This window comes from Zootoca vivipara, chromosome 10 (genome assembly GCF_965207765.1).
Source record: "Zootoca vivipara chromosome 10, rZooViv2.hap1.1, whole genome shotgun sequence".
NCBI classification, from domain to species: Eukaryota; Metazoa; Chordata; class Lepidosauria; order Squamata; family Lacertidae; genus Zootoca; species Zootoca vivipara.
Genome location: NC_142593.1, coordinates 20,429,638 through 20,456,836, shown reverse-complemented (window position 1 = coordinate 20,456,836; position 27,199 = coordinate 20,429,638). Strand labels below are relative to the sequence as shown.

The 27,199-nt window shown below is 41.7% G+C and overlaps 1 protein-coding gene across 4 annotated transcripts in view; it reads right to left on the bottom strand.

Moving 5' to 3' along the window:
* EPB41L4A (erythrocyte membrane protein band 4.1 like 4A) overlaps window positions 1–27,199 on the bottom strand; it is a 103,691-nt gene that overhangs the window by 28,910 nt on the left and 47,582 nt on the right. For all 4 annotated transcript variants that reach the window (XM_035100315.3, XM_088653113.1, XM_088653115.1 and 1 more), the window contains 7 exons: window positions 26,490–26,587; window positions 24,982–25,102; window positions 21,742–21,829; window positions 19,172–19,260; window positions 18,286–18,349; window positions 7,484–7,575; window positions 3,906–3,983 (listed from right to left, as the gene is read on the bottom strand). In XM_035100315.3, coding sequence (XP_034956206.1) covers window positions 3,906–3,983; window positions 7,484–7,575; window positions 18,286–18,349; window positions 19,172–19,260; window positions 21,742–21,829; window positions 24,982–25,102; window positions 26,490–26,587 — 630 coding nt within the window. The remainder of the gene's footprint in view (window positions 1–3,905; window positions 3,984–7,483; window positions 7,576–18,285; window positions 18,350–19,171; window positions 19,261–21,741; window positions 21,830–24,981; window positions 25,103–26,489; window positions 26,588–27,199) is intronic.

Sequence of the window (27,199 nt, the reverse complement as noted above, 5' to 3'; positions counted from 1 at the left end):
AACGACTAAACAACAACAATTCTTTTTGAGTCTCATCCCTCCAGGTTTCAGTAATACCTATGAATGAAAACACTCTTGATGCTCTATTGTGCGTTTATTGGACTCATAAGTCCTGTCTCACTTGCTCACTGCACAACTTGATTACGAACCTTGGCAATCCTGAAGCCCCAGCTGTGCCTGGTACTGGAGCTTGGCCAAAGCTTGACAAAACACTGACACCCTCCCAAGAACAAAAGCTGCTGTTGAAATCTGCTCATTGGAAGTGAACAAGGGTGGAATCATACATCCTCTAAAACCATGGCTGCTACCAAAATCAAAGATCACATGGGTGAACCTCTACTTAATCTGGTGCATTTGTGTGAACCAGCTTCCTGTGAACTGGCAGAGATTCTCACCACACCAGTGCAACCACTCTTGCTCAGCTCTAAATCACCATTACATCTTTCTTGTGAAACCATGCCTCCAGAATACTATGTTCTTAACTTGACCGGAAGCAAAATAGGTTGAAGCAGTTATTCTTGTAAATAGATGTGCAGAAGTGATTAAGCTTCCCCCCTCAGAAATGACAAATTGCAGAGACCAAAAGTCCCAGTTCTAAATTAGCTGTATAATTAACTATTACCTTAAATATATACCGAAGTTAAAAAGTGTTCCTTCCTTTCCCTCAGAAATGACAAGTTGCAGAGACCAAAAGTGCCACTTCTAAATTAGCTGTATAATTAACTATTACCTTAAATATATACCGAAGTTAAAAAGTGCTCCTTCCTTCTTTGTAAGCTCATCACCCTATATGAATCTGTTACAGTGGCAGCTGGCCCAAGAAAACCAATGGATGGCTTTTAAGAAACCTCAGGGATCTTAATTCAAGTCTCATGTTTACAGGACTAGCAGCACAGTGCTACTGAGTATTGTTTTGTTTTGAAGCAAAGCTAGTTGGTATTTTCCCAAAGGAAATTATATTAGAACCCCCACAAAATGCTTCATCTGCTGAGAAGAAAAGAATATAGCAAAGGAAGGTGCTATTTAGTGTGGTCCTATAGATGTTCCCAATCTGTTGCCCTTCTTATGTTTTGGACTACAATTTCCATCAGCCCCAGTTGTCATCTTCTAAAGTATCAGAGGGTATCAGGTAAGGGAAGGCTGCCTTATAACACAGCCTACATCTTTTAAAATATATTTAGGATGTTGCTATTGGATCCTTAAAACTAATTTAATAGAATATTTATCTGTACCAAAATGTGCATTCAACATTTGCCCAAACTGATCAGATAAGTGGCTGCTTCAGCAAGAGAAAGAACATGAGAGAATAGAGTAAGTATCAAATGTAACAAGAATTCCAGTAAATAGGAAAACACACTATCTTTCATTTGCTACCAGTACTGCTTATTCACCATATAGACCAGAGATGGCTAACCATTTTGGCCTTGAGTACTGTAGACATTCACATACAAACAAAGTGTCAGGGACTTTGAGGAGGAATGGTGGAGACCACCCCCCCCCCAACCTTCCAGAGAAGAGGAAGACAGTATAGATTAACAATAGTGGTTTGCAGAAGGTGAAGGCTCTGAGACAGAAGAGCGGCAAAGCTGGGAGATAATCCGAGAAGGGGGGGGGGGAGAAGCAGAGCCGGAGCAGCTGGCTGACATGTTATCACTAGAAAGCATTCCTGACCCCTCTTCTCCCAGAACCCGGTGAGCAGTGAAAGTAGGAGAGCAGAGAGCTAAGAGGCAAATGACCTGGTGCTGTTGACAACTGAGAAGAAAAATGGGTGGTGCTTACTCGGAGCAGCATCATTACTCCTAGAACAGCCATCCCCAAACTGCGGCCCTCAAGATGGGAATTGTAGTCCAAAACATCTGGAGGGCCAAAGTTTGGGGATGCCTGTCCTAGAGGCAGCATTTCTAAGCCTCTCTAGAAATGCTCCTAGAGCTAGCATTTCTAAGCCTCTCTCTGTGAATACTGAATAAAAGACTTGGTAAGAGTTTATTGTCTATCTGTTACTGGCAGCCTACTGTGGGGGAGGGGGGAAGGATTGGATTCCATGAAGCCTGACACAAAGAGGCACAGACCATTTTCTCAAGCAATATTCGGAGCTGATTCAAACAATTAAGCGATACCAAACGTCTCCTTCATTGCTATACACAAGCTAGGCCAAATCCAGCAGCAGCATGGTATCTTATCCAGTGCTCTTTTTTAAAAAAAGAAAAAATGGTGCTGGTACTCACCATGAAGTTGGTACAGCAAACGCCACATTTAACTGTGGGGATGGGGGGGTATGTGCTGGTACTACTTGTTTTTTTAAAAAAATAAAAACAACAACAACAATCCCAACATGATAAAAATGTATAATAGAGCACTGGAGTGGGGAAAATTCCCAACTGCTTCCTCAATTGAAATATAATTATAATATTAAAACAGAAAATACTACTGCAATGGCAGCACAATGTTGCAAGGCACAAAACAGGCCCAAGATCCACCAAATCCAAACTCTTTCATGCCGGAGAATTCCACAGTTAGTATATAAAAAAAATTGGGAACAGGTTAGTCTAAAACAGGCATCCCCAAACTGCGGCCCTCCAGATGTTTTGGCCTACAACTCCCATGATCCCTCGCTAACAGGACCAGTGGTCAGGGATGATAGGAATTGTAGTCCAAATCATCTGGAGGGCCGAAGTTTGGGGATGCCTGGTCTAAAATGACAAGATTTAAATATCAAGCAAAAAGTTCTGCAAATGGCCTTAAGAAAACATTATAAAACAAGGAGCCATTTCGCAGCTAGTGTGCTCTTGTTTTTCCTGTCGCACAATAAGATCTGATAACATTATTTCAGCTTCAACAAAAGCAAAATTCATGGACTTGCCAAGCTTTGTTCTTGAACAACCATTAATGGTGCAAAATACAGCACTTTCCCAGCAATAATTCCCAGTTGCCAAAACATCTGCAGTTGAATGATTGAAAAACATCCAGGTGGATTTGTCTAATGAGTGAAGAGCAATTATACTGTATGTAAAGAAACAGTAATTACTGACGGACTCGTATGAATAGGCTCTGCAGGGACAGGTTCTGTTTTACCGACAAAATGCCAGAAGGCAGCCAAAGAAGGAAACTTAAAAAAATTCTCCCTAAGCATCCCAACATTTGCTAAGACACATGTGCATTTAGTGGGTTTACAATGTGTACATTCAGTTGTGTAAGCAAGGAGCTTATCAGAAACTTAGCTTTATATACCTTTTATTTTTAATGCCAATTTGCTTGTTAGCCAGAAAATATGAACTGCCAATCCCCAGGTCATTTAAAGCCTTGGTTACAAGTGGTGGACTTCATTATTTATGAAGGCTTACTTTACATGCCAGCTGCTAGGCAGTTTCAGTTTGACCCATTTACTTATGCAGAGCCAATGCTTTGGAGGGGAAACCCACAGATTTCGATTGGCCATAGACAAGTTATGCGGGGGACTTGGGAAGACAAAACGTATGCAAATGATAAACCAGATAATCATGAAACAATCTACATTTTAAAAATTGCAGCCTTGCAAGACAAATATTAGCCCTATGCCAAACAGGGCATACCACCCCAGACCATGGTCAGTGATTATGAGAGCTGTAGTCAAGGAACATCTGCAGGGACACAGATTCCCCAACAGATTCTGTACAACTGATCAAAGCATATTCTATTTTTCATGGAACCACACACTGCATCTATTATAATAAGAGGTGGAGGTAGATGAGCTCAGGGAGCCCATTTTTAAGCTGTGCCTATAATATAATAGCTACTCCAGAAAGAATTAAGGAACAGAAATACACAGTGAAGGACACCTAAAATAAAAATAAGATTATAAACATGAACATGTAAAAATAGAGAGCTTAGTACGAAGGTTTGGCATCATACTAACAAAGTTGCCTTACCTAAACCGGTGTTTATAGCCAAGAGGCCCAAGTTTGCCAAGTTTTCTTGATAGAGAATTGGATTCATTTTCTGGCATTCTGTATCAGTTTCAGAAATAAGTTAATTAAATATGGTACGAAGCTATGCAAAAGAACATAGATTGTCTGCAGGCTTCTCTAAGTGACAAGTAACTTTCTAAGATGCACATTACTTCAAAGTGTATCCTCTGGAATTTTAAGCTTTTTGCTCCGTTGGACAGTAAGCTGTATCTCAACAGAACATAAATACAAAAAGAGTGCATTGAGAGCCCACAGCTGAAAAGTTGTATATTAAGGCTTCTATAAATATGGGACACAATTCAGTCGAAGTTAAAAACGTCAGTGTTAATAACTTTAAAATACTGCAGTCCTGCACACAGTTACCCCTAGGTAAGTCCTATCGATATCAACAAGACTCAAGTACAGGTAATTTATGTGCCGGATTGCTTCAGATTCTGCCTACCACACTCATCTCATCTCAAGACCATTTGCATGAAGACTGAAGACTTCACCGATTCTTTGAAACTAAGAAAAATCCTTCCTATATCTGTCTCATGAAAGTTCTGATAAGAAGTTTCACAAATTCTATCTCTTGGAATTATGTGATATGCATAATAGAATATTTTACCCACTAGGTGGGGCCACACCATTTTTCAATACTATATATACTATTTGCTTTTAGGGCTTTATAACAGAGATTAAAAACTAGCTGTTCAGAGGAGCAAGCTGGGAACTGTTCTCTCTAGTTTTAGTGAAACAAGTAAGATCTTCACAGTAACAACATGTATAGGTGCACAATGGAGCTTCTTTTGTATCAGATGGCACTTAATGAGCGTGAACGAGGGTGGGAAACCTTTTTCAGCCTGAAGGTCCTAGCGGTATTCCCTTGCCCCTAGGGGCTGCATGCCACTGGTGAGAGGAGTTGGAGGCAAATCACAGAATTGGAGAGTTGGAAGTGACCCCAAGGTTCACTAGTCCAACCTCCTGCAATGGAGGAATTGCAACTAAAGCATCCATGACAGATGGCCATCCAATCTCTGCTTAAAAACTCTGAGTGAAGGAGAGTCCACAACATAGGTGCCAAGTTCCGGAGTGAAAAATCTGGGGTCAGCAGCGCTGAAGCACTGGAGGTCGCTTCTAGGCACTTCCGGACAAGCGTAGAAGCGACTTCCGATGCCGCTGTGCCCACTTCCAAAATGTCTGCAGTGCCAGAAGTCACTTCTACACATGTCCGGAAGTGCGTAGAAGCAACTTCCGGTGCCGGCACGGCACCAGAAGAACATGGCCGCTGGCAGGAGCTCCGTAATCCGGGGGAATACGGGGTATTTTGCCATTCGGGACATCTGCAGGAAACGGTAAGAAAATACAGGGGTTTCCTGGGGGAAACGGGGTACATGGCAGCTATGGTCCACAACCTTCCAAGGGAGACCGTTCCACTGTTGAACGTTGTGGGCAGAGCAATGGATGTGTTTCTTACTTCTGTACAGTAGACCACACTGCAGCTATGCAAAAGCCAGTAGTATACACAGACACCTTTCTCCATCCAGACAAGAGGCATCATCACAGTTCAAGGAGATATTCCAACTACGTGGAATCACTCAAGGAGGGACATGAAACAGGACTATTGAGGGTGGCAGCTTGGTGAGGGGGCATTGTCTAGGGAGAGGGCTGGTCGCTGGATAGAGAGGTCAGGGGGGCTGCATTTAGTATTATTTCTTATTATTTCAATTTATATACTGCCCTTTATCCAAAGATCCCAGGGTGGTGTGCAACAATAAAAACACATTACAGAACTTCAATGATAAAAAACATAATAAAAATCAGGGCTGTTTAAAAAATGAAAGGAAAGAAAATTAATATTTTAAGGAAGACTACTTCTCTTTTTTGCGTTAAAAGTTCTTGCAAACTTCAGTCAAAGCAGACAAACCTGCTAAGTGAAATTTGGGGTCAACTTTGTATGCTATGAGCAATACTAAAAGAGGTTAGCAGGACACAGCAATCTAATAGCCACTGTCAACTTAAGACCAGGAAATGAGCCAGAATGGCAGAATGGCAGTTAGTGATACAATTTTTAAAAAAAATTATCACTCATCCTGTGAGCACACCAAGTCCACAAAATAAATTGCACTGTAATTCTCTTCCAGGAGGTACTGAAGATGCATAGTTTAGTCATCCTGGATAAGGGAGCTTGTTATACACACACACACACACACACACACACACACACACACACACTGTGTGTGTGTGTGTGTGTTAAGTTAGAAAGAAATGAGAGAAAAATTAAAAGGCCCAAACTAGTTTGAGACAATTGTATTTTAATTGCTTTTAAGTGTTTTTCCCCCAGTATAAGTATGCTGGTTCAACTTCACTGAGCCTTTTCCATTTGGTTGTTTAGAGAGACAGGTTTTCTTCCATGAATGGAACCCTACATCCTTTACCTCTGCAGCCCCCCCCCCCCCCAAGCACACCCTGTCAATCTGTTCCTGGGGGTTGATGAACTCCTGGGAATGGTGTAGGCTGCAGATGAAAGGAGAGTTGGTGGAAACTGCTCCCTTTCTTGCACAAATTGGATCCAAGCCAAAGACATTTAAGAAGATACTTTTTTTTGTAAAATAGATCAACCTATGTCAAGTTTTGGCAATTCTAGGATTCAGAAGAATTTTGCCCTAAAATTCTGCTAACAAATGATCAGATAACAAAACTGTCAAAACACTATGTAATCTCTGTGAAAGCCTATAGATTGGGACAGCCAGCATTGTGCCATCCATGTGTTGTTGGACTATAATTTATATCATCCCAGATCATCAATCATGCAGCCTGGGGCTTGTGGTCCAACCTCTGGAAGGCACCACACTGATCTTGCTATAGATCAGGGTTTACCAAACTTGGGTCTCCAGCTGTTTTTAGGACTACAATTCCCATCACCCCATACCACTGGTCCTGCTAGCTAGGGATGATGGGATTTGGAGTCCAACAGCAGCTAGAGACCCAAGTTTGGGAAACACTGCTGTAGATGGAAGAGGATGACTTATTTAGACAGGATAAATGACAGGAAATTAGTAAAAAACATAGCTCAAACTGATTTACTGTTCTCCTTTCATTATTTTCATATAAAACATTGATGTTCCTTCAGGGGGAAAAAGATTTGCATCCAAAATGTGCTCTCTTTTTTTGTATGCAGAAGGTATATTATGCTCATTCAAAGGCTGTTTAAGTGAAACTGAATGCAGATCTATTCTTCCACTTCTTGTAAGAACTGTGCAAGAACTGCTATAGCATTGTGTGAACTCTTACAAATGCATTTATGGAACAGAGGCTATTTATCTCCCATTCACTGGGTTTTTTTTGGATCAAATCCAGTTTGAGGAAACCAGCTAGGGCCTCTTATCTTTTATAATACAACCAGGTCAGTTAAAGAGATCTGAATATACTTGCCTTTTAACTGCAGATAAGCGCTAGCCGGAAGCTCTAAAGTGCACCGCCTGCACCACCCCTGCCAAGATGTGTCTGTCTTCTGTCATCATTTAATAATAGATTCTTTACAGCTGTAGCTTACCTACCTGAAGAATGTGTGCTGCTCTACGCAGCATTTCCATAAATGCTTGCATGCAGTTTTGCTCTGTGCCTCGAAGAAGAAGGAAGTTTCATTACACTGAAATAACAAAAAGGAAGCGCTGTGAAGGATTCTTCTGATATAATGGAATTATATTTGATAATCTAGGCACATGAACACAGACTCTTCTTTCATTTTTAACCATGTGGAATCAGGAGAATCACACTGATGTAATTCTACCGGCTTGATGTGAAAAATGTTATCTAAGTCACATTCTTTAAAAATGTGAATAATTTTAACCATCTTAACAAATCAACACAAACTTCAAGGGTCACTTCATGTTTTATATTTCCCAACACTAAGGTCACACCCACACAACACATTTTAAGCATTCGCGCCAACTTAATGGCTTACCTCAAAGAATTCTGGGCACTGTGGTTTGTAAAGGGTACTGAGTGTTAAAAGACTCTATTCTCCTCACAGTGCTGTAATTCCAAAGGTCCCCTGGGAAGATGGATTGACTGCTAAGCCATTTTGGGAACTGCAGCTCTTTAGGGAAAGGATCTCCTAACAACTTCCACCACCAATAATAATAATAATAATAATAATAATAATAATAATAATAAATTTATTATTTATACCCTGCCCATCTGGCTGGGTTTCCACAGCCACTCTGGGCGGCTTACAACAGAAAAATGAAATAAAATAATTAAACATTAAAAGCCTCCCTAAACAGGGCTGCCTTCAGATGTCTTCTAAAAATCTGGTAGCTGTTTTTCTCTTTGACATCTGATGGGAGGGCGTTCCACAGGGCAGGCGCCACCACCGAGAAGGCCCTCTGCCTGGTTCCCTGCAACTTGGCTTCTCGCAACGAGGGAACCGTCAGAAGGCCCTCGGTACTGGACCTCAGCTTCCCAGCATTCTTTACAGGGAGCCTAAAGTGGTATAATAGTGCTTTAAATGTATGGCACAGATATGATCAAAGATTAAAGGTAAAGGTGATGGTAGATGGTAGAGGACCCCTGGACAGTTAAGTCCAGTTGAATTTGACTATGGGGTGCAGGGCTCATCTCCACTTTCAGGCCAAGGGCGTTTGTTCCCAGACAGCTTTTCTGTGTCATGTGACCAGCAACGGGACACGAGTGCCAGAGCACGTGGAAACGGCGTTTACCTTCCCGCCACAGCAGTACCTATTTATCTACTGGCGGTGGTATGCTTTCGAACTGCTAGGTTAGCAGAAGCTGGGACAAAGCAACAGCAGCTCATCCCATTCCAGGGATTCGAACAGCTGACCTTACAATCAGCAAGCCCAAGGGGCTCAGTGGTTGTGTGGCAATAGCCCTCCTTCCCATGTAATAAAGACTCATGACACAGTGATTAAGATTTAATTGGGTGGTTAAGGCCACAACTTTATTAATTATGCATGTTGAGCGGAATTGGCTTAGGCGTTGGAACCTAACAGACTATATCTGACTCCAACCTGTGTGTTGAAGTCTGTGAGAAGTTAACCACCAGAAAGAAGCCCCGCGACGTAGATCTACTAGAGCTCCTCCTGTGGCCACCGAAGGGGCGTGCCTTACGGCCCAGGCAACTCCAGGCTCAGGACCAAGCTTCGCCCCCGGAATCCTTTAACGGAATTACTTCTCCAAATTTGGGCAGCTGATGACGTAACCTGCCCCTCCTCCATCTCATTGTTATGCAAATTTCCAACGCCTAACCGCCTAACCTAAGTTGTGACGACATGCTACGAGGTAGGCGAAAAACCCATAATGGCTAGCCCAGTATGGGAAAAATCCTACCCAGCCCCCTGGCCAACCAGGGCGACCAACTGACGTCCACAGCAGCGTCCCCTTATCTCTTTTTAAGGGGTGGGCGGGCGGGTGAATTGTTCGCTCTGGCGAAGAGGGACAAAAGAGGGGGCTTTTCCCGCCTGCAGAGCACTTTAAAGTTGGTGGCCCCGCCCCGGCCGACCTCATTGGCTGGTCGGGGGGTGACACAGGCGGGAACCTACCATTGCGTAGGGGCTGAGCTTGCAGCCCCTATGCGATGGTACAGTCGGGCAGCCCACAACCCCACCTCCGTCGCAGGCGCGGAAGTGGCTTTTTAGACCACAGTGCCACCCATGTCCGTGATCTAAGATTAATCATGTTGAGGAGAGACACCATTGTGAATTAGTAGTGCAAGTAGGTTTGGAGGTCATCCTATGAGTGTATACACACCAATGATTCTTCAACATCAACTCCGTTGGACTGGTCATGTTGTTCGGATGCCTGATTATCGTCTTCCATAGCAACTACTCTATTCCGAACTTAAAAATGGAAAGTGTAATGCTGGTTTAAAGAGGTTTAAAGACTCTCAAGGCAAATCTAAAAAAAATGTGGCATAAACACAAACTGGGAAACACTGGACTGCGAGCGTCATGGACTTGAAGATGCTCAAACTCAGGATGAAAGGGAGAAATGTGCTAAGAGGAAGGCATGTTTGGCAAACCCTCACCGTGATCAACTCCCGCCCGGAAACATATGTCCATGCTGTAGTGTAGAAGGACATGTGGATCCAGAATTGGCCTCCACAGTCACTTACAGACTCCCTGTTAAGACCGTGTTCATGGAAGACAATCTTACTTGGCCACAAGTGATTGCCAAAGAAGAAGAAAGAAGACAAGTGGGTTGTCTTTGGTCCATGCAGTGGACGGCATCAAACATACATCATAGTTTCATGGCAAACAGATACTTATTTCTAACACAGATATTGACCTCCATGATACAAAAAGTAAATGTGAAGTATATTCTGTAAGAAAAACACTTGGGCCTCATTTGAATAGCAGAGTGCCTGGTATCTGGTGGGCGGGGCTTATGTGTTTTGCTCCAGAATCAGCCCCTCCCTCAGTGCATGTGTTCCATTATGTTCAGTTAAGAATATCAGTTAAGAGCGACCAACTGCCCCTTGTTGTTTTCTTGCCTCAGACTTGCCTCATGTTGTTGTTTTAGTTTCTCTCAGACATTATGTTATTTTGTTACAGTTTTCTCTCAGTTTATTATTAAAGCTTGTTTACATTTACGTGAGCCACTTATTTTTCTCAAAGAAAAAGAAACTCTGCTGAAGAATGGTGGAACGTTCTAAACTTGGGTGAGTGAGGGGATATTCCCAGTAGGATTGATTTTGTTAATCACCACCCCCACCTCCACAACATATTCACCAAATTACAGGACTGAACCTGTTAACTCACTAAAGAACCGAAAATGTTTACATAATCAGAAACCCTCCAAAGTGGACATTTTTACAAAGAGTACTGGTGATTAACAGTAAGGTGTGGTATGTACGCAGCAAACAACGTTGACATTGAAGAATTATATAGTTTCTTCAAGAAATAGCACCCATCAACTGGGTGAGTGATAGCTTTGGTCTGAAAAAAAGGGAGGGGGAATGCAATGCATAAGAAACATTGTACGGCGTGCCATAGTCAATTGAATTCTCTGAAAGCCTTCAAAGAATGCCCCTGAATCTAAGGTAAGTTACTCATTAGACAGAACACAGTTAACCAGTCAATGAATGAAAAGCCAAGTGTGATTTATGCAATGCCTAACTTTCTAAACTCCAAAGTCAATGAAAAGACTCACAGCGACAATAATGCGGCTGAACTGCATTCTAAAATGTAGAAAGCCTTTTGAACCAGAACATTCATCATGCGTAGGTTTACAGGCCTTAGTCACCCTTTCCAAGTTGACTTCCTTTCCTGCCCTAACAGCACCTCCCCATACTGTACTCTGGGCTGCAGAGAGATTTCAGTAACAGACACTAGCATAGTGAATGTGGCAACGAGTGGGGCTTGTGTCCAAAGAGAATATGAACAATTCGCGCCAAGCCTGTGCAAGCCTTTAGCTGCATCTGAAACAGCTTTCGATATTGTATGCTATGTGAATTATTATTATTATTATTATTATTATTATTATTATTATTATTATTCTCCCCCCATCTTGCTGGGTTTCCCCAGCCACTCTGGGTGGCTCCCATAATAATAATAATAATAATAATAATAATAATAATAATAATAATAATAATAATAATATATTAAAAACACGATAAAACATCAAACATTAAAAACTTCCCTAACAGGGTTGCCTTCAGATGTCTTCTAAAAGTCAGATAGTTACTTCTTTCCTTGACATCTGATGCGAGGGCATCAGGGTGGGCGCCACTCCCGAGAAGGCCCCCTGCCTGGTTCCCTGTAACCTCACTTCTCACAGTGAGGGAACCGCCAGAAGGCCCTCGGAGCTGGACCTCAGTGTTTGGGCTGAAGGTTGGGAGTGGAGACGCTCCTTCAGGTATACTGGGCCAAGGCCATTTAAGGCTTTAAAGGTCAGCAGCAACACTTTGAATTGTGCTCGGAAACATAAAGGTAAAGGTAAAGGGGCCCCTGACCATTAGGTCCAGTCATGTCCGACTCTGTTGTTGCGGCGCTCATCTCGCTCTATAGGCCGAGGGAGCCGGCGTTTGTCTGCAGACAGCTTCCAGGTCATGTGGCCAGCATGACAAAGCTGCTTCTGGCAAACCAGAGCAGCACACGGAAACGCTGTTTACCTTCCCGCCGGAGCGGTCTCTATTTATCTACTTGCATTTTTTGATGTGCTTTCGAACTGCTAGGTGGGCAGGCGCTGGGACCGAGCAACGGGAGCTCACCCCGTTGCAGGGATTCGAACCACCGACCTTCTGATCAGCAAGCCCTAGACTCTGTGGTTTAACCCACAGCGCCACCTGGGTCCCACGCTCAGAAACATACTGGGAGCCAATGTAGGTCTTTCAGGACTGGTGTGATGTGGTCTCGGTGGCCACTCCCATTCGCCAGTCTTCCTGCCGTATTCTGGATTAGTTGCAGTTTCCAGGTCACCTTCAAAGGTAGCCCCACATAGAGAACTATTACTGATAGTTAAGTTTACCCAGGCTCTAGCTTTTGGGGCTTAAAGGTAAAGGTACCCCTGACCATTAGGTCCAGTCGCGGAAGACTCTGGGGTTGTGTGCTCATCTCGCTCTATAGGCCAAGGGAGCCGGCGTTTGTCAGCAGACAGCTTCCAGGTCATGTGGCCAACATGACTAAGCTGCTTCTGGCGAACCAGAGCAGCGCATGGAAACACTGTTTACCTTCCCACCGGAGCGGTACCTATTTATCTACTTTGATGTGCTTTTGAACTGCTAGGTGGGCAGGAGCTGGGACCGAACAATGGGACCTCACCCCATTGTGGGGATTTGAACCACCTTCTGATCGGCAAGCCCTAGGCTCTGTGGTTTAGACCACAGTGCCACCCACGTCCCCTTTTGGGGGCTTACGTATTACTTAAAAGTACATAACAGTAAATAGTAAACACAGTTTTGATTAATAAACACTTCGCCTCACAGACCGGAATACAAAACAGCATGCAACTAGCTCCACACATCCCAAGGGGGCTTTTCTCAAACCACACTTCTCCATGCCGCTTAGGGCATTTAAGTCCCAGAGTACAGTATTTTCAGAGGAAGTTGAAAGTATTTTCAGACAAGAGTCTGCTAGTTAAGTAATAAAAGAAAAGTTTTTTAAAATCTCACTGTATAATCTCTTGGATCGATGACTTTCTCTCCCAGCAACAAGATTGCATCCCAAAGCGCTTTAAGCTGGATGTCAGTTAGAGAAGGCTGGGAAAGAGTGATTACAGTATCTTCATTTACAGAAAGTTCAGCACAGGAACAAACCCCACTCGGAGCACAAAGCAGACCCAATTTGTTTTCATTAGTACATAATTTGTGCAATTCTATTAAACCCAAATTCTGCAAAACTTTTTTTAAAGAAAAGGAACAAGCAAACTACAGTTTAATCCTGTAAACTTACTCAGAGAAGGGTTGGGAGGAGTGATATCGATTGTAGGGACCAAAACAAAAAGTCTGGCAAACTCTGCCCAAGTAGTGTGACAGCAAACAGTAAGGCAGCAATGAATATGGTGAGTGAAAAAATGGGAGTGTGTGGATCCTCGTACACCACACTGAACAACCTGTTTGCAAGATAATGCCCCCATCTGGACACAACCTAAATAGGGACACTGCTCCCTATGACCTGTCCAAGGTACTGAAGGAACTCTCTCCAAATACCACCTGTTTACACTTTTCATCTATTTGCAGTCAACAGGCCATTTAAACATTAGTAACAATTTTATAATGATTGACCATTAATAACATCACTAAAATATGAATTAATACAACTGAAAAGTGCAGAATAACAATGCTAAGCTAGCTATGTATATCAATCATAAGTGGTCCAATAAAGGTAAAGGTAAAGGGACCCCTGACCATTAGGTCCAGTCGTGACCGACTCTGTGGTTGCGTGCTCATCTCGCATTATTGGCCGAGGGAGCCGGAGTATAGCTTCCAGGTCATGTGGCCAGCATGACAAAGCCGCTTCTGGCAAACCAGAGCAGCACATGGAAACGCCGTTTACCTTCCCGCTGTAGCGGTTCCTATTTATCTACTTGCATTTTAACGTGCTTTCGAACTGCTAGGTTGGCAGGAGCTGGGACCAAGCAACGGGAGCTCACCCCGTCACAGGGATTCGAACCGCTGACCTTCTGATCAGCAAGCCCTAGGCTCAGTGGTTTAACCACAGCGCCACCTGGGTCCTGTAAGCGGTCCAATACAGCTGGCCATATTTGAAAACTTTGCCACTTGTTCTGTGGCTGACACAAGGGAGCCATGAAGCAAATAAGAGATTCAAAAAAGCAGATAGGGAGAGACTGCATAATAGGATAATTAGGTCTTTCCTAGCCGCTTGACACAAATGTCAATAAAAAGGACATGCAAGATAGACTCCACCTCAATGCTGTTACAAAGGCAGCATTTATGGTTCACTGAGGTATTTATTATATTGGAAAACATTAAACCTTGCCAAAGATCTAGTTACAGGTCTGAGTCGAAGCAAAATAAAAAAAATTCCTTCAGTAGCACCTTAAAGACCAACTAAGTTTTTATTTTTTATCAGTGTATCTGACGAAGTGTGCATGCACACGAAAGCTCATACCAAAATAAAAACTTAGTTGGTCTTTAAGGTGCTACTGAAGGAATTTTTGTACCTTGCCAAAGAGAAAGCCTTCCTATATTTAGGGTTAGTTAAACATACAAATTATGGTATTCTATCTTTGCAGGGGAGGCATGGTAACCCTAGTGACTAGGGAACATGGCGCCTCTGCAGTTCCCTAGATCTCTTGAAAATCTCGCTAATTGATTTGTCACCCATAAGAACCATAGTTAACAGATGAAAGGGTGCTAGACCTGTTGAGATTATTTTTTGCACCAAGCTCTGGCCAAGCTTGTTTAAAAAAAAACCTGAACATTGCTTTAGAAACCATGGAATTAGAGTTGAGCACAAGCCAGTAGCCAAGGCAAAATTGGTGATCTTGTTCTCCAGTCCAGTTCCTGCCCTCAGGTAGGACTTGCAGCCCCTGCCTGTCTACTGGCTGTCCTTACCCTCAACTGAAGACTGCATCTTGGTCCTGCTTCTTTGCAAACTTTTGTGGATCTTTCTGGGACTAAACAGCTTTGACTGTGCTATCAGTAATGTGTCTTCTGGGTTTACTGTTTGAACCAACAATTACGGTAGCAGCACAGGAACAAGCAAAAACATGTTTCACCTCAATCACTATAGAGACACAATCAAATTTTCAGGGAGACTAAACTATTTGCTGTTCCCATGGAGGCCATGCTACGTGGTGTAATCAGTAGGCTACTTTTTCTTTCCAACCTAAATTGGATCTATAGTAAGGAATAAAGGGTCTGAAGCAGTATGGCAATATGGGTGAGTGTTGCCTGCCTGAATTAAACCTCAGCTGAGTAGCTCATTGACCACAGGTCAATGCAAGATAGCTATAAGCCAAAGCACAAATTCCTTCCCTGATATTGCATAACTTATTGCTTGTTCTATTTTCTGTTGCAGAAGCATTCTGCTGTAAATGCTTCTATGAAATATTTGAGCATACTTGGAAAACCAGAACTTAAGCTCTCAAGCAAACAAGCTTTAATTCCATTCAACAAAAGACAGAGTACAATAAGGAAGGAATAGGTTTCAAGAGGTTTCATAGAATCTGCCAAGATACAGCAAAATGGGAAACTGAAAGGAACATACTGTCGAACTTCCGCTCTTCTGCAGAAATAAAAGGGGTGTGGAAATATAGAAGCGGCATGATTATAAAGAGAGAAAGCTCTCAAATCTACCATCACATTTATAAGTATTTCCCCAAGTTAATTCACAGGTCAAGCTCCTTTATCTTGGTCATTGATTATCTACATCCAGTGACTGCAGAATTGGGTTCTGCCAGCCTGAAGAGATAAAACATCCTCTTTTGCACAAAATAAGTGCAATTCATACAGAGAGACTGAAATTCTACTTTGGTGAAGGTTTGCTGCATCTCCAGCTTCTACAAGCTTGCATCACTGAGATTTCCACTATAAAAAGTAACAGATTGATTAAATTTGCCAAAGAATCTCAAACAAGATTATTTATTGTATTGCCTTTTTATATTTCTTCTATCTGTCTTGAGGTTTTGTTTTGTCTTTTGCTTATCTTCCCCTCTCTCTGTTGCTGAGATACCATGGTGGCCTGCACCTCAATCCCAGTTGCCACACTTCCTCTTTGATGCTGCTCATGCATTCACTTGTATCAAAAGGAAACATGATGGATGAGATAAGGTGATAGCAACAACCAGGAAAAAGCAAATTGTAAGATTGGAGCAGCAGGTCAGGCACTGGTCCCGGCTCACCTGACCACTTAATTAAATAGCCCTGTCATTCAGGATGGTCATACTGTCAAACTGAATTAACAAAGCAATATGTTCTAGCTTTGGCTTTTGTTTGCTTAGCTAACCAAAATAAAATCCTATAAACAACTAGATCAATCATTACCCTGAAAGTTTCCTCATTAACATGTCCCACATTATATAATATATCTAAGCAAGACTTTAGTTATTAAATCTACTTTGTGGAATTGCTTGTCTTTTTTCCATTATCTCTAAATGAGAGTGGGACAAGGGCTTTGAAATTTTCATTGGTGTCTTATTTTTAATTTAATTTGCCTGGAGGAGAAGCTATAAGTAGTAACAGCTTCCCTCAGATAATTACAATGTGAGGTTTTATCACAGCAGGAATACAAAGTGCTAAATGCAACAAACTGTTATCTTATCTGTTTGGTATTATCTGGAGAATAACCTACATTCCCCAGTCTATGTCAGTCAATATCAGCCTCCACTAACCAGATGCTGCCTAGCGATTTTGGACTCTGACTCCCATCAGCCCAGCAAGCAAGTCAAAAGGTCAGGGATGGTGAGGACTATAGTCCAATAATACGTGTATGGCACCAGATTGGAGACTACTGATTTATATTCAAGAGATATTCAGTTTAAGATCAAACAGTAAAACTTTGTTTAAAGACATTCCATTGATATGACATTTAAATTCCTCAAGAAAAATCAACCATGCAACATAATTTCTGAATAGGTTATTTAGCAGAACTAACAACAAATGTATTTAACCTAATATCCTGCAATAGGATCAATGCAGGACAGACCCATTAACCATGGTTTTGGAGATAGGCAGTGAACTGTAAACTTTTGTACCTGGACCGCCCTCACCCCCTCTACTCTTGTTCACAATGACATCAGACACCTGAATAAAGGCATTCTTTGGCAGATTTTCACACTGGACCCCCACTGGTCTCCCCACTTAACCAAGGTTAGGGTGATTTTAACCAGAAAGTAAAATGGGTGGGACAAACTGGTGGTTCAGGGAGGGACACACAATCCTAACACCCAGTCCTAATTTCTAACCAAGTTTCATTAGTTCAGTGCAGAAGACATTTTTAAAAGGCAGTAAAGTGTACATAATATTTTGCATCCTTGCTCTTTGAAATGCTTCCTTAACAGCATTCTTGTCAGAACTTGACATTACCAAATGCTGTCAGGTCTTTTAAGCACAACAATGAACTCTCATTTTAAAAGCCCAGTCAGTCCCCAGTCTTAAAACCAAAAACAGCAATGTTTCTTTTCTAAAGCTTCCAGATTTCCAGTTCATCTGGATAATTTCAAAGCATTTACCAACAAGTATCTAAGGTAACTGTAGCACCACTTCCAAACAATCTAATCTACGCTGTGTTGACGGATGGCACAGATAAAGTCCCACTAGTCTAGGCCAGATCACACATAATGCTAAGGCAACCATGGTTTACTGTGAACAAGCAAACGTGCAGCCTCATAGAAAGGATATCACAGCTGCTTTGCTCATCCTCTGGTCATTCCACTGCTATACTATGCTATGCTAAACCATAGTTTGGCTTAGGTTTATAGGCTGAATCCTAACTCTTGGGATAGCTCTCTCTAGACAAATCATGAGCTGTAACCAATCTCCCCTAGAGAAGCTTGCATGTTTGCTTGTTCACACTAAGCCATGTTTTGTTTAGCATTGTGTGAATGAGGTTGACCTCTTCTAAGAACTTTACAAAACAAGCCCCTCAAACTTAATGGACAACAGAAAGAAGCCTGATGGCGAACGCATCACTTTTGTCCCCCCAAATGTTTCTTCCCCCCTCTCAATGTTACAAGTAGTATTAACAAAGCAGATAATTTAAAGAGAATTTCTGACACAAACAAAGACCAAGCCTTTTTATTTGTTTGTTTGTTAAAAATCACTTTGTAACTATTAGTTAGATACAAATACAACACAATCCTATTCATGTTTGGTCTAGAGTGGTTAGGAATACATGTTTAATAAGCATTATTTTCAAGCTACAAAATATAAACTTACATCTTTTCCCAGAACTCTGAGCTCGAACTGAGTTTCCTTGAAGTGGACTTTTGTAATTCTAGGCCTAAGTGTTAGAAAAACACACACACAAAAAAAAATATACATGAAGATTACAACAGATACGGTACATTAAAAAATTGGAACGGTTAAAGGTTTAATGACAAGTATATTCATTAATGAATTAGCCAGTCTAGCTATGAAACATGTAAGCCAGTAACGATTATCATATATGTAGAAATATCAATCAACAGCCTATTTTACTCAGCAGATATTCAGGAACTGCTTTCTTTTGAATGAGGTGTTGCTAGAAATGGTTCCCAATCAAAATTTTGTAGGAAGCATGTTCATCACTGATGAAGTTTCTCTTTTTTCAATTTGTAGGTTGGTACCAGTAGGTACCCTTTAGAGGGAAATATTTAAATGCACTCATATTAAACAACTGGGCCAAATACAAACACCTCCCTCTCTGAACAGATGGACTGTTTCCATTCATAGATGGGGCTAAGACCCAGCAGAGGTTCCTGCAGTGCTAACTGGAAGCTCCTGAAGCCAGAAGGAAAAGGAGATATTTGGCAGACTTTCCTTCCCCTTGTAGCCCTCTGCACCACTTCCCCCAATGTTCCAGAGGGACTGGAGCAGCTGCTTGGGGTGCATATGCTATTAAAGGAGGGATAGAGGAATTGACAAAAATATTTCTTCACCCTGCAAGAGCACCTAGTTAGCAGAGCTCCACCAAAGACAGGGTGGACCCAACCCATTGTATCCATGTTTCCAGTTTGAGATGTACGAAACTGCTCGAAAACATTTATAAATGGAAATATGCCATGCAATCTTTGGTAATCTTTTTTTTTAAAAAAATGGGAGCTACAAGATAGATGATACTTACCAAAAATACTTCCCAACTTGCTTTTTATTCTTGTAGACAACCACTCCTACAGGGGTTAACCCTACGAAGTACTCAGACTTGTTTTCACCCTGCAAAACAGTTTTAACATTATACACATAAACACACACATACATTTACAGAGAGCTTCTTGTCTGAAAGATGAACTTGAGCCACTGTGAAAATAGGCACAATGAACGTCCCTTAATCTGATGTAACGTGGTGGTTAGGAAAAGACATACAATGCAGTATGACACTGAAGATTCTTTTTATATGTCCTGCATATTGAAGGAACTTTCAACGTTAATATTAACAAAACTTCTGTAGCCCTGAGCTACTAATTATCTATTATTTCTCATTACTTTGAACTTTTTAAGGGCCTTACTCAGATTCTCGGTGTTGCTTTCATATTTCCTGCCCGAACACATTCTTTGTAATGGAACCCTTTTATCTTATAACAACACTTAGAATAAATCCCTTAGATTTGTAACCCATATTATTCTTCCAGCATAGTTAATTGCCTTTTATATGGAAATGCAACCACATTCTTTCATAGAAAGGCTCACTAATCCACGATTCTCCTAAGTATGTGTTCCTATGGATTTAGACTCCACTTTTTTTAAAAAAAAAAGAAGAGCCTGGGATTATGAAATAGAATAATTAGTGTTTTGCATTCTGTGATGCCGGTCTTCCCCAGCCTTTTTAGGGCAGTTGTTTTGAGGATTTTCTACAATCCAGCAAATGTATACGTTTTATGAAACAAATAAATAAATTGTTGACATTGTTGAGGACCCAAAGAACTGCATAGCCAAGCCCATGTGCCAAAAGGAGCTCTCATTGTAGGGCAAACTCCTTTTGAAACAGGAGAGAATTTCAAAAAAAGCAGCTTGTGATATGGGCACCGAAGTCTGCTATTCAAAGCAAAAGAGGAATATACAATTTTGTGTCTGTGTGTATCAAGGCAACCACATTCGCTTCAGTAGCAGGTTCAATCTTTACAGTCTGAAGAGTTGCATGTATTCATTTAAGCCAAGGGTTGCTGAATTACAGCTGAACTACAGTTCCCATCATTCGTCCCCACCAAAGATGCTGGCTGGGGCTGACAATGTTTGAAGCCCAAAGACATCTGTAGGGCCCAAAGTTAAACTCCAACACTGGCAACACATTAATTGCCTGGGGCAAGTGTCAACAAAGTTTCACATTTAATAATAATAATAATAATAATAATAATAATAATAATAATAAATTATATCCCACCCATCTGGGTTTCCCCAGCCACTCTGGGCAGCTCCCAACAGAAGAAAGAAGAAAGAAGAAAGAAGAAAGAAGAAAGAAGAAAGAAGAAGGAAGAAGAAGGAGAAGAAGAAGGAGAAGAAGAAGGAGAAGAAGAAGAAGGAGAAGGAGAAGAAGGAGAAGGAGAAGAAGAAGAAGGAGAAGGAGAAGAAGAAGAAGAAGAAGAAGAAGAAGAAGAAGAAGAAGAAGAAGAAGAAGAAGAAGAAGAAGAAGAAGAATGCGATAAAACATCAAACATTAAAAACTTCCCTAAACAGGGCTAGGTTCAGAAGTCTTCTAAAAGTCAGATAGCTAATTATTTCCTTGATATCTGATGGGAGGGCATTCCACAGGGTGGGCACCACTACCGAGAAGGCCCTCTGCCTGGTTCCCTGTAACCTCACTTCTCGGAGTGAGGGAACCGCCAGAAGGCACTCAGAGCCATAGCTGCCAAGTCTCCCATTTTCCCCAGGAAAACCCCTTTTTGACTTACCTTTTCCCAGTGGTCCCCCGTATCACTTCGTCTCCCATTTTTCTCCATTATTTTCTCCTGCCGGCGGCCATTTTTTTTCTTTCCGATTTGCCCTTCTATGGGCACCCAAAATGGCCACCGCCGGCTTCAAAAGTCGCTTGTACGCATGTCCGGAAGTGCATAGACGTAACGTCCGGTGTTGGCGGCGGCCATTTTGGTGCCCATAGATGGGCGGAGCGACACCGGAAGTTGCGTCGGCACACTTCCTGACATGCGTACAAGCGACTTTTGAAGCCGGCGGCGGCCATTTTGGGTGCCCATAGAAGGGCAAAGCAACACCGGAAGTTACATCGACGCAACTTCCGGTGGCAAATGGCTGCCGGTCCCGGAGTCTGCAGTCCGGAACTTGGAAGGTAAGACTCAGAGCTGAACCTCAGTGTCTGAGCTGAACGATGGGGGTAGAGACGCTCCTTCAGGTATACTGGGCTATTGGGCTAAGGCCATTTAGGGCTTTAAAGGTCAGCACCAACACTTTGAATTGTGCTCAGAAACGTACTGGGAGCCAATGTATGTATTTCAGGACCAGATGTCTCGGTGGCCACTCCCAGTCACTAGTCTAGCTGCTGCATTCTGGATCGGTTGTAGTTTCCAGGTCACCTTCAAAGGTAGCCCCACGCAGAGCGCACTGCAGTAGTCCAAGTAGGAGATAACCAGAGCATGCACCACTCTGGCAAGACAGTCATTCATTTTAAATTTGTATAGTGCCCCTCATCCAAATATATCAGGGTGGTTCACAGCATATACAAAATACATCAAAAATGCTACTTACATAAACAGGATGAAGATCAACTCCATACATTTCAAGCGTCTTTGCCACTCCTAAGTAATTCAGTTCTACCTCAGCCGGAACTTGCCCCCTGTTTAATATAATAAAATTTATTTTATAAAGTAGAGAAAAATTATTTTAAAAGTTATGCTTGCCAAAATACTGACATAGCCGTTTCATACATATCCCCTTGAACATGCAGATGATGTAACATCATCTCTCTCTATCACATACCCTTAGCAAAATGGCTCCCCTTTCCCCCTTTGTTGGAGAGAAGCTGTGCACCAGGATCTCTGAGCATTCGTGTGAAGTCTGCCTCACAGTTATATCATTTGCATGTATGCCACAAACAACATATGAACCAGGGCATGAAGTGACACTCTTTCTGAGGCTTATTTGTATGCTTGCTGCAGGTAAGGGCTTTCCAGGGAGCTTCAATCTCCCTAAAGTATTCTGCTACTAAGCCTTATAGCAAAATATTTCACTTAGGGCGAAGATTTAATACTGTTTGTGAGAATACAATTACCCAGAGATGTGTTTTAACCAGATATATTACAGACCGAAGATGATACCAAATTGTGGAGTCCCGTTTATTTAACAGAATTTTCATACAACTTAATTGTAAATAAAATCTGGGAGGATCCTGAATAAGTGCTGCAGCACACATATTAAGATTCTCTAAGAACCATCAGATCCAAGGCTTTTTTTCCAGCCGGAACTCATCAGAACTCAGTTTCAGCACCTCTCAGGTGGGTGCCATTGCCATGATAAGAGAACAAAGAGAGGCATTCATGGTGAGTTCTGGTGCCTCTTTTTCTTAAATTTTTTTAGCACTGGTCAGATCTATACCTAAATTTCCCACGTGACAGCACAGAATTTATCATTTAATATTACTTCAAATGGCGTTGTTTATTACGTCAGAAAAGCCTTCAAAATTGTTTTATCCCAGAATAAGAACAATCATTTTGTAGCACATTTGGTAAATGTGACTGAAAAGATTCCTTGCCACTATCCCTTCCCCACCACCCTCTGCTTCCTCTCCTTCCCTCTCCTTGGCTTTTTTATTATGCAAAGCTGTTATATACCGTATTGGCCCAAATATAAGCTACACTTTCCCCCCAAATTCCGACCGTGAAAAGTTAAAGTGCGGCTTATATTCGCGACCTTACAGTATGCAGCCAAGAACATGGGGAAAACAGCGCTAGGAACGCAGGGGAAACAGCACCCGCCCCGCACGTAGTTCCCCATCTTCTCCCCCAAGGCCGGGAAGGGAGAGAGTGAGGAAGGGGGAAAGCCGCTGGCAATGCAGTGTGGCTCCCTCCCTCCCCACAAGTATGCAGCCAGGAGCGGCTTATATTCGGGTATTTTTTCTTTTTTCCGTTTCCCCCCCTCCAAATTTAAAGGTGTGGCTTATATACAGACCAATATGGTATTTCCAACGCCTTCAACCCAAACTGCTGCAACAAGTCAGCTGGGGCAGATAAGCTACTAAAGGACCACTGCAACTTGCCGGCATAATGCACAGTAATGTATGAATATCAGGTGGATTACTTAAACAGATACCCCCACAATATTATCCAAAATTAGCATCATTTTTCATTATTAGTAAAAAACATTCTGCTTTATGTTGGGTTTTTTAAATTACTCATCTAATATTACACTCATACATGAGTTCCTAGCGATCCTTACTGATAAGTAGAACAACATCCTAATTTCAGGAACCAGGTCCCCACTGCATTTAATGCATTCCAATTCCAGGAGGGAAAAGGCCCAGGAAGCTAACAGGCTTAAAATCCTAGTTCAATTTAATTCTTGTTTGGAGGGGAAAGAGGGATGATTGCAAAATAACTTGTCAGAATAAGGTTACTTTTCTGTTAACCTTTTTAAATAGCATCTATATAAAAACACAATGTAATGCAAGTGTTTTTATAGAATCACAAGTTTTTGCATAGTTTTGCATATCTCACCAGATAGTTCACCTTATTTTTTCCATTCTTATATATGAATAAATTCCTTTAAAATCTGGTTTGCCAGCTCACAAATTCTGCCCATCACCCACCTCTCCTGATCAAGAGACATCTCCTCAGTGTTTTTCAGCTTCTACACATTTTGGCATTCATTTCTGCAATCATCTTATCAAGAAGGCCTTATCTCTCTATTCATTTGGCTCCACATTCCATAACTTAACCACCTGACTCATCGCTCAAGTATGTTTTTCCGTCTCTCACCTTTTTGATTAAGACATGCAGGATTTTACGAAACAGCTATTGCTGACTGATGAGCTGATAAATCTTATAAATTATAAACACTGACAACCTTTCATAAGTTAATTCTCTTGCCGCTGTCTCTTTTTTCTTTCTGACATATTTTTCTTCCTGTGCTTCTGCATCTATATAACTTTAAGATTGTCCTGCCTTCTATGTCTACCCATAATGTAAAAAAGATAAGATGAGCCTACTGGGTAAAGTCAATGGCTCATCTAGCCCGGAATCCCAATCTCACAGTGGCTAACCAGATGCCCTTAGAAAGCCTACATGCTAGAGATGAACACAACAGCACTCTGCCCACCTGAAATTCCCAGCAACTAGCATTCAGAACTATAATACCTCCAACAGGGGAGGCAGAAGAGAGCCATCATGACCAACAGCCATCGATAACCTTGTCCTCCATGAATTGTTGTTAATAGTGCCTATGGTTGGAAGCTGAAGACACAGAATCATAGTGTTGGAAAGGACCCAAGGGTCATCTAGTCCAATCCCCTGCAATGCAGGAATCCCAGCTAAAACATCCATGACAGATAGCCATCCAACCTCTGCTTAAAAACCTCCAAGGAAGGAGAGTCCACAATACCCCAAGGGAGACTGATGAACAGCTCTTACTGTCAGAATTTTTTTTCCATATGTTTATTTGGAATCTCCTTTCTTGTAAGCTTGAAGCCATTGGTTTGAGTCCTACCCTCCAGAGCAGGAGAAAGCAAGCCTGTTCTCTCTTCCATAGGACAGCCCTTAAGATATTTGAAGTTACATGGTAATGTATACATTGTGATATAGAAAGGAGACAAAATGCCAGAATTAAATGCATTGGTTATATTTATGACCATTGCAGAGAAAGACAGCTTATAAGAAAGCAGAGTTAAAACAACAGTCATTAGTTCGACTCAGAAAGGAACTGCTTCTTTAACGTCCTTTTCCTTGTACAGGTTTTATTTCCCAAGCAACGTTAGTTTATAACCTGAATTCTTACATCAGAGTTTTGTGTATCCGTTCTACAGCATCTTCTAGTTCTTCTTTCTGGTCTGGAACAAAGCGGTATTCCGAAACATAACCTGCAATATGCTTGTATGGATCATAGTCTCCAAGTTCAGCTGTATTTAAAATAAATTTTAAACACGTATTCACTTTCTGACATTTTTTACACAATTTTATTTTATTTTCCTACTTTGCTGGTTGTTAAATATATTCCACCCCTTAATTCCTAGTAATAGTATTTTGTATCTGTGCACCTGATTTATGATATTCAGTGTCTCCCTCAGCCCTCACAAGCTTCAAAGTGTGATCATTGTCACCCCATGAAAAGGAAGAGGAGATGTGCACTCTACCATTTAAAACTAGAGCTCTACCGGTAGCAGTGCTTCTTTTCCAGGGGGTACTCAAAGGCACATAGTACCGGTACCTCTTTTATAGTTGTTAATAAGTGTGGCGGGACATGGGTGGCTTTGTGGTCTAAACCACTGAGCCTAGGGCTTGCTGATCGGAAGGTCGGCAGTTCGAATCCCCGTGACGGGGTGAGCTCCCATTGTTCGGTCCCAGCTCCTGCCCACCTAGCAGTTTGAAAGCATGTCAAAGCGCTGCTCTGGTTCACCATAAGTGGCTTAGTCATGCTGGCCACATGACCCGGAAGCTGTCTGTGGACAAACACCGGCTCCCTCAGCCTATAGAGCGAGATGAGCGTGCAACCCCAGAGTCGTCGGTGACTGGACCTAACGGTCAGGGGTACCTTTACCTTTACCTTTAATAAGTGTGGCGCTTACTGTAACAACTTCATGGTGAGTACCAGCACTTACTTTTCTAGTAATAAAGCACTAATCTCTAGTATGAAGATGCAAGAGTGAGAAAGATTGAATCTTAGTGCTCTCTCTCAGCTTTCAACTATTTAGCATGTGTTTTTGTATCGTGGAATTCCAGAAGCTATAACAATAAAATGACTCAAAATATAAACCTATCCTAATCTATGTAATGACTTGTAGCATCCTTTAAACCCCCCAAATCAGCCCTGGAAATATTATGCTGTCACAGTACAATCAAGTACAATAAAGCTTTTCACAATTGTCCTGTCATCTATTTATGAGGGAGAGTCCACACTACCTGACTTTGCATGAATTTAAACTGCATGCAAATTGACTCTGCATTTTGAAGGGGGGAGCAGAGTCCTAGGGCACCTGTAAAGACTAGCAGATTTGTTGTGGCATAATCTTTTTAAGGACTAGAGACCATAAAATAGAGGGGGATATCAAGAAAAAAGGAACTCCAGTCCTCAAAAGCTTAACCACAACAAAGCTTTACATAGTCAAAATTATGTGTGATTCTTTGCTGCAACAGACTAACATGGCTGGTCCTCTGGAATTTATCTTGAGATAGAATCAATATATAACACCTCAGCATTCAAGTTCACTGTAATTCAGGTTTCTAAATATGACCAAACCTAAACAAAATCTAGTATTTATGAAGGGAAACGCAGTACAAAGCACATACCCTGTATTGCATATGCTCCCAGTTGAGCAGCAATGTTGACAGGGCAAGGCAAGCGGCCTTGCAAGACATCTTGCTTCACCTGTAAGAAAAACTGATACCTAAAACAAAGACAGAAAATAGAAGTAATTATACAAGTATAAGGATCCTAACATATGAATATATTGCCATTGCAGTTTTATTTAAGAGGAATATTGCTAGGTTAGCTTGGGAGGGGGCAAGCAGCAAACACCACAAACTGGATATTAAGTTTTGTTTCCTTTGTATATCTCAAATCAAACGTAAATGGAAAAGCTTGCCCAGCTATAAGCTGTGACAAAACATGACACATGCTATGAATGCACCGCTGTGAACTTATGATGACAAAGCTAAGAAGTGGAAGCTGGCACTACAACTAGCAGCCTTGGGATACATCTGGCATTCTAGATCAACTTGAAAAACAACTTGCCTATCACAGCTTCTTTAAAAGAATCCTGGCAACTGTGGTTCCATAAGGATGCTGGGAATTTGCACAATGCCTTACTGTTCAGTAATGTTTCCATTGAGTTGTATCCAACCAAGATCTAGGCAGAGCAAGACCCAATGGAATTAATTAACCTAAGTTAGTCATGCCCATTAATTTCAACGAGCCTGCTCCGAGTATGACTAACAATGGATACCAACCATATATATATATATATATATATATATATATATATATATATGATCACTTT